The 8579-nt window shown below is 42.8% G+C and overlaps 1 protein-coding gene across 1 annotated transcript; it reads right to left on the minus strand.

The window, feature by feature from the left end:
• Positions 1 to 2133: 2133 nt before the first annotated feature.
• LOC121647502 (C-C motif chemokine 3-like) lies at positions 2134 to 3729 on the minus strand. Its single transcript, XM_041997015.1, has 3 exons — positions 3298 to 3729; positions 3087 to 3210; positions 2134 to 2464 (listed from the first exon to the last, which is right to left on the minus strand). Exons 1-3 carry the CDS (start codon positions 3359 to 3361, stop codon positions 2356 to 2358), a joined length of 297 nt encoding a protein of 98 aa, XP_041852949.1. The 5' UTR covers positions 3362 to 3729; the 3' UTR covers positions 2134 to 2355.
• Positions 3730 to 8579: the final 4850 nt, after the last annotated feature.

Consider the following 8579-nt stretch of genomic DNA (forward strand, 5'->3'; position numbering starts at 1 on the left):
ATTATCACAAACAAGTCAGAAATTCATAAAAAGACTCAGAAAATGCAAACTCACAAAACATACCCCAGGACCCACGGAGTGCAAACAACGACATAACTAAACTCGGTGAGGGAAATTAAACCAAACAAAAAACAGCAGTTCCATAAACTAGCGTGACCGTTGTCACAAACAAAAACCCTAAACTAGCCCAACACCAAAACAAAATTAAACACAATGGCAGAAAACAAACTGGAGTGTAGCAAGGCCTGAAACGAACTGAGTGTATTACAAAAAGGTACGTCTAAACTAAACGGACTATTCTACCATTCCCCCACGGGGAACACACACTCGAACAGTCCAACACACACAAGACCACCAAATAGCACAGTAGAAACCCAGTAAGCTATGCCACCAAAACGTCTGCCAAACTCGGAGCTGAGGCCACCTGCGCTGACCAGCCTCACTCCTACAATACAAACACACAGTAACTAAGGTGAGGGGAAGCGGCCTGTGCCATTCTAGCTTCCCCTCCCGACTGAACTCTGCAGCAGCCTTTTCAATGTTTGCTTCTACACACATTATTAAAGCATTAAATATATTTTAATTGCATATGACCTGCAGCTTTTTATCTATTTGATCTATAAAATCAGACAATAAAAAATAAAAATAAAATTGTCCAATTGCCTCTGGCCTCCTTGGAGGCGGGGTCACATTTTCACGATCTCACTCACCACTCTTCATCACCGATCCCTCCTCTTCCTCATCCTCTGCATGCTGACACAGTCACTGAGTTGTCCAGTGGGTTTTTATACTAAGAGATAATTCTTCTTTTTATTTTTCCTGTGAGTTAGTATCTGGTCGCTGTTATGTCTTTTTGATTTGGTTATTATTTAAAAACTCTTAATGACTAGTTTTTTTCTGTGTGTGTGTTTCTGTTTTTGTAAAAGTTGTAGGAAATTTTCTGGTGTGTTCATGTACAGGTGTAACAGTTTGTTGTCTGGTGATGGTGTGGATTGAAGGGTCGTTTCCTTCTCTCTGTGATCTTTTTGTCTCATTTCTTCTTTTGCTCTTTTTGCTATTTTCCATCTTTTTCTGTCCCCTCCGGTCAGGTCCAGCAAGATTACATAGATTCCGTGATTCAAAGTAAATAAATAAATAAATAAATCAGATTATCAAGAGGAGCCTTACCCATAGCTCTCCCCTTGGCAGAGCAAATTTGTTCAGCACGACACAGAAACCAGATTATCATTTTGCTGCTATGATGCTGGACAGGACAAGTTAAAAAAAAAAAAAAATTGGGACAACAATTACAAAAGGATTGTTTAAGAATAAATAAATAAATAAAGGAAATCCACCTCTAGTGTGTTTCATGAGTGTTGCATCACTTCTAGACCTCCAGACCTTCTAGGGCCCGCAGGACAGAGGCGCTCAGAGAGGTTCAGCAGGGCAGCACCACTCACAAGCAAAATAATACCAATTAAAAAAACAATTTAAAATGAATCCTAAAGTGGGCGGACAGCCAGTAAATAGAAAGAGAGGTCCGACTCAGCCCAAAATAAAGTGCACTGCAGTAATCCAGCTGGGTGGTTACAAAGGCGTGGATCATGGATCATCTTGTGCTAGAAAACGCTTCATGTTGGCCGGCTGCCTCTGGTGGAAGAGACTGCATCTAACAACAGACCCAGTCTGGCTTTCAAGCTTTAGTTCAGGGTCCATTTCAAGACCCAGATTTGAAATTTCTGGCTTGCTAAATGATTTCAAACTATCCAGATCTACAGGAGGAACAGCAGCAGAACTGGGTCCAAACACCATCAGCTCAGGTTTTATGAAGAACGTTTGGTGCCATCCAAGATTCAAACGTGTTTGCAGAGAGTTCACAGAGAGCCCATCCTTCTTTTAAGCACAGATCTGGCTTCCATCTGCATAACAAGAAAGGAAGATGCCAAGCTCAGGGGGAGCACATATAAAGGAAAGAGAATTAGGCTGAAAATGGATCCCTGTGGGACACCATCACCTGACATCCTCCCCACATCCCCATCAACACAAGCAGAGCGAGGAAAGAGCTCGCTGTGGTACCACGAACAAACTAACGCTCAAACGCCTGTTAGGAAAGAAAGAACTTATACCAATAATAATGCAGAAGTGGATTCAGAAGCCGGTGTACAAATTTTATTTGTTGAAATAACACAAAGAGAAAAAAACTGAAGTGTAAAGAAAAACACTGATAAATGAATAAATACTCAAAAAGTACAAAATCACATAATAAGTAATAAATGTGTCTGAAGTATTGAATATACTTGAGAACTTTTTCATTCTGCTTTGATCTGTACTATCCAACAGTAAAAAGTAAGAATAAAATGATCCAATAAACGATGTTCAGCTGTGCTGACCGCTGCCTTCAGCGCCGCGGTGCTGATTGAAGAGCTTCACGGCCCAATCAAAAGTCTGACGGAAGCAAATCTCCCTTCCCCGAACCGTCGTCACTCTGCAGGACACACATGTAAAACAGGTTACTGCTGGGCTGGACAGAGCGTCAGGTTTACACGTTTCATCAGGCTTTTCTTTCTTTAAAACGGAAAACAGGAAAGATTCCTACAGAAAAAGCTTCTAACTAACGGCTGGACTCCGTACAAATGCCTCCCACCAGCTCTGGCTTAAAATCCGCCCTTTGTGAAGCTGTTGTGTTAAAAATGTGGTGTGTTGCCACCACAGTTCAGTCAGGTCACATTTTAAACCAGCTGATGTTCCACATTCAGACAAGTCTTTCATTCAGTTTTAAAAACTTAGCAAATATTACAAATATGCAGAAATCTGTGACGTGACGAGGTCTGACTCCTTTCAGAGCCCCTGAGTCTGACCAAGTTTCACTACAAGCATAATGAAGCGGATGCATTCGTTATCAACATTAAAAGCAGCTGATTAAGCTGCTGCGTTTCAGGACTTGGAAACCATCCTACAAGTCAGTTTAAATGTAAATCATTTTATTTCCTGCTTAGATAAATAATATAACACGTGAATTAAAACCAAAATATCTGCTTGTTCATGTTTATCCATTTTCCTCTTTATAATCACAGTAACAGTTATGATTTTTAAAAGCATAAACTTACATGAATGCCTTCTTCATACAGGAGTTGTGGGTCTTGTACACGTCTTCCACACGCTGTGCATCAATGGGCTTATCCCTAAACTTCAAGCAGCATTTAACAGGAGCCCTGTACTTCACTGCTTCAGCTGTGAGGAGGTTGAAAAGATCAGATTAAAATCAACATATTCGCAAGGAGCCATAGAATAAAAGAGTGAAGGAACACAAAGACTGACGCATGGCGTTGCAGCAGCAGACGGCGAGCAGCAGCAGCCCCAGACTGAAGCAGAGAGTCTTCATGATGTCAGCGGTGAGATGAAGAGGAAGATGATGCTGCTGACTGTCAGGTAGCCCATATAAATGCTGCACCCCTGTGCAACGTACATGCTTGTGATGTCAGTTCCTCCTTAAAAATACCCCGTTTCTAAATCTATGGGTTGGAAAACCCAACACCTCCCCAGCTTCAGTTTGTTTCCTCTGCATTAGATTTTGAGGAAGGAAGCTACTTTCCTCCCTGATCTCATCTAGCTCGTGTAAGGCAGGTTAGATCAGAGTTCACTCCGTGGAAAGATCAGCGTGCAGCTAAGACAGAACACACACTAACCAGAAACTATTAAGCCTTCTTCTAATTCTACTCTGCATTAATATTTTGCTCTAAATGTTTAAAAAGCTCTCAAGATGCAACAGGGACAGGTTAGTTCTGTACCTGTCCTGCTGTCTTCCACAGCAACACCTGCGAGGACAAGTTAGCCTTCATAATGTGAGCAGAATGATTTCACATTGTTTTACTGGAACCTGCATGAGCATGTCGATGGTAGCCCACCCCAGCGTCACGGAGCCTGGCCTGAAGATGAGCTGCTGATGATGGTCTGTTTTCGTCTCCTTTGATCCAGAACCCGTCATGTCCATCTCTCCCAAACAGCATGTTGCAAACTGATGGATGAGACCCAAATATAAGTTTCTACTGTGTGATGGTCCATCAGAGTCACCTCTATGGACATGAGGCTCCTTTCTGCACAGTAAAGTTTTACGTAGTCTTTGCAAGTGAACCTTCTTATCAAAATGCTTTTTAGTTCTACCACGGTCATCCATGCACCAGTAGCTTTATCTAATCTTATCTCAGGAATAATTCTTGATGCAGTCCTGTGTCAGTGATCACAGGTGTCCAGCTTAGGTTTGCATCCCTTTACACAATAAATTCCTCCAGATTCATCAAATAGTTTAATGAATAAGGTCAAAATCAATCAATGAAAAGTATTGATTTTAAAATATTTCTATTAGTTCTTAAAGTTTTGGTTCCCAGTATTCATCAGACTTGCTTTCAGATTACGAGCCTCTACGACCTCAGGTCATCGGGGCTGGTCTCTTATTTATTCCTGAGGTGAGGACTAAGACCTGGAGAAGCGTCTTTCAGTTTTTATGGTCCTTGTCTGTGGAACAGCCTTCCAGACCAGACCGAGGGCAGCCAGGAGTGGAGAAATTCTAAAAAGAAACTTCTATTTTTTAGTAATAATAATAATAATAATACATTTTATTTCAAAGTGCCTTTCAAGAACCCCAAGGACACTTTACAACATAGAAACAATAACATATAAAAAGCAATCAAGAATAAAAACAAAGTGCACTAATGTGAACAGAGAAAATATAGAAATTGATGAAAGTAAGTAAGTAAGTAAATGTTTATTTATATAGCACCTTTCAAGATAAAATCACAAAGTGCTTAACAACAAGATAAAACACCAAATAACAGTAATACAGAGATAATAAAAACAAATAAAACTAAGTAAAAGCAAGTTTAGAGACTGAAATGACAATATACTGTCGAGGATGCCACCCAGACTCTTAACCTGAGGGGAAGGGGAGACTATGGAGTCAGTGATGGTTATAGAGAAACTGTTGGATAACTTTGGATAGCATAGATTTTGTTCCAACTAGAATGAGTTCTGTTTTATTACTGTTTAGTTTCAGGAAGTTTGAGGAGAACCACGTTTTTATTTTAGATAGACAGGAGGTGAGTGAGGAGGGTGGGAGTGTGAAGTTAGGCTTGAATGGGAGGTAGAGCTGGGTGTCATCCGTGAAACAGTGAAAATTAATGTTAAATTTGCAGAATATATGGCCAAGGGGAAGGAGGTCCATGATGAAGAGAAGGGGCCCCAGGACAGAGCCCTGGGGCACACCTGTACTAACTGAGGAGGGGTCGAATCTAAATGATTTTAACTGTATGAACTCAGTTCGGCTGGAGAGATACGAGTTAAACTAGTCGAAGGGAGTGATACCGATGGGAAGATTCTATCAAAGGCAGCACTCAGATCAAGAAAGATGAGAATGGAGAGAAACCAGAGTCCGCTGCGATGAGGAAGTCATTTGTCATTTTTATGAGGGCTGTTTCTGTGCTGTGATGGGGGCGAAAACCGACTGGAAGAGCTCGTAGAGGTTATTCTGAGACAGGTGTGAGTGGAGTTGGGTGGCTACTACTCTTTCTAGAATTTTGATGAATGGTAAGTGAGAGATGGGGCAGTGGTTATTGAAATTGTTTGGATCTGAACCAGATTTTTTCAGCAGAGGAGTGATGGATGCAGTTTTTGATGATGATGGTGATGTATTTTGATCAGGAGATGTGGAAAAATTGGCTTTCAGGCAAATATGTCTCTGGACGCTGACTTGAATAATAAAAAGAAGTTTATTACAAAAGTTCAGACATCAAAACAGATTTCTGCAGCAAAATCTGGAGGTCCCAAAACCAGAACGAAGACCTAAAGACCTGATGCGTCGTTCTGTCTTATATAGGGTTTAAACAAAGAAAATTCCTCAGTCCTGTGTCCTCCAATCATAGAGTTTGCCTATAGGATGCTCATTTGCATAGAATGCATGTTTGTGTGTCAATCCAGTCTGTAGGACAGAGAACCTTATATGGTAAAAACTTGAGTGTGTACCATACAAATGCTATGCTTAGATACCTCAGTGGTACAATACCATACCGGGACTCCAGAGGCAGCTGATGGGTATCGGCGGGCTAAGCGGAGTGTAGCTTCGGTGGTCGCTAAGGCAAAAACTCGGGCAAGGGAGGAGTTTGGAGAGGCCATGTAGAATGACCTCCGGATGGCTTTGAGGAGATTCTGGTCCACCATCTGGCAGCTCAGGACGAGAAAACAGTGCTCCGTCAACACTGTGTACAGTGGGGATGGGGGGCTGCTGACCTCGACTCGGGACGTTGTGAGGTGGTGGAGGGAATACTTCGAAGACCTTCTCAATCCCACCAACACGTCTTCCGATGAGGAAACAGAATCTTGGGACCCTGGTGCTGGCTCTCCCATCTCTGGGGCTGAGGTCGCTGAGGTGGTTAAAAAGCTCCTCTGTGTCAGAGCTTGGTCCACATTGCCGGCAGTAAATCAGAATCGTTTCCAGTGCGGGTTGGACTCCGCCAAGGCTGCCCTCTGTCACTGATTCTGTTCATAACTTTTATGGACAGAATTTCTAGGTGCAGCCGAGGTGTTGAGGGGATCCGGTTCGGTGGCCTCAGTATTGGGTCTCTGCTCTTTGCAGATGATGTGGTTCTGTTGGCTTCATCGGGCCGTGATCTTCAGCTCTCACTGGAGCGATTTGCAGCCGAGTGTGAAGCGGCTGGGATGAGAATCAGCACCTCCAAGTCCGAGACCATGCTCCTCAGCAGGAAAAGGGTGGACTGTTTTCTCCGGGTCTGCAATAGAGTGCTGCCCCAAGTGGAGGAGTTCATGTATCTCGGGGTCTTGTTAACGAGTGAGGGAAGGATGGAGGGAGATGGACAGGCGGATCGGTGCGGCGTCTGCAGTGATGTGGACTCTGCATCGGTCTGTCGTGGTGAAGAAGGAGCTGAGCCAAAAGCCAAAGCTCTTGATTTACCAGTCGACCTATGTTCCCACCCTCACCTATGGTCATGAGCTGTGGGTAGTGACCGAAAAAACAAGATCGCGAATACAAGCGGCCGAAATGAGTTTTCTCCGCAGGGTGGCCGGGCTCTCCCTTAGAGATAGGGTGAGAAGCTTGGTGATCCGGGAGGGGCTCAGAGTAGAGTGGCTGCTCCTCCACATCGAGAGGAGCCAGATGAGGTGGCTCGGGCATCTGGTTAGGATGCCTCCTGGACGCCTCCCTGGTGAGGTGTTCTGGGCACGTCCCACCAGAAAGAGGCCCCGGGGAAGACCCAGGACACGCTGGACAGACTACATCTCTCGGCTGGCCTGGGAACGCCTCGGGATCCCTCCGGATGAGCTGGTGAATGTGGCCGGGGAGAGGGAAGTCTGGGTTTCCATGCTTAGGCAGCTGCCCCCGCGACCCACCTGTTCCATTTTCTAGAGTTTAATTTATTTTATGTTTTACTTTATATTATTTTTATCATATTTAACTATTTTATTTTTCTATTTTTATTCTTTGTCTGTTTTTATCTAATATTTAAACTCCCAGTTTTTAGTTTCCCCGATGCAGTGGTTCTGTGCACGTGTCGTTCTATGTATGTGTATATCTATGAAATACAGTTGATGAGGCAAAACAGGAAATATTTTAGGTTCTTTGTGTACTAATTTAAATCAAATTAATGCAGTATCTCTTGTTTTTTTTTTACCAGCCGTGGTGTTAGTGTGACTAAAACCACCATATTAACTTTAATTCATCTGCTAAATACCTGCTTCCTTTATTATTATTATTATTATTATTATGATGATGATGATGAGAGGAATTCAGAAAATATCAGAGTACTCATCCACCACTCTGATAACCACAATAAATCATCCCAACGTCCTCGTTTTTATATCAGGTTTTATATTTTCTATCTGCTGCAGTGAACTCACAAACATTTAGAAAAGAAGCATCTCCTCCTCCTGTGTTTGCATAATCTTCTGTGTAAGAATGCCATAAATACACTGACGTTGAAAATAAAAATGCAAACTTCTGCCTCCTCCAGGGTGAAGCAGACTCTTCATGACTCAGTTCTTCTGTGTGGTGCATGTGTGGTAGGAAGGAAAGAGATGCTGATCTTATCGCAGCTGTTTTCGGTAACATGCAGTAACACATCTGCGACCTATTTCAAACATTCAGCGTGCATGTGCAGTGACATCACTTCCCCAGCCATCAGTGATTATTGGTTTGCATGTACGTGTCAATGAGAGAGCTGTTGTTTTCCTCACAGTTTGACTTTTCTTCCTCACGGGGAAATTTTTATGTTCCTAGAAAAGAAGACGGGTATAAACCCGACATGAGACATGTGAGACATGGCGTCCCTCCGTCTCGTTTTAGGCTCATTAGTCAGTGTTAAACAACAGCTCGGCCATGTTGTTCTGGACACATTAACATGTCACTGGAGCAGAGAGGCCTCGCTGTGGAAAGAGTCTGTCATTGTTCACGTAGTCAGATGTAGATGACTTCAGACCAGTAGCCTAACCCATCTCACTTGAGCTCACAAAAGGCAAATTTATTTATATAGCACCTTTCATACTCTGAGGCAATTCAAATTGCTTTACAGAAGTAGAAAAAAGAGATAAAGAGGTAA

Source organism: Melanotaenia boesemani, chromosome 10 (assembly GCF_017639745.1).
Source record: "Melanotaenia boesemani isolate fMelBoe1 chromosome 10, fMelBoe1.pri, whole genome shotgun sequence".
NCBI classification, from domain to species: Eukaryota; Metazoa; Chordata; class Actinopteri; order Atheriniformes; family Melanotaeniidae; genus Melanotaenia; species Melanotaenia boesemani.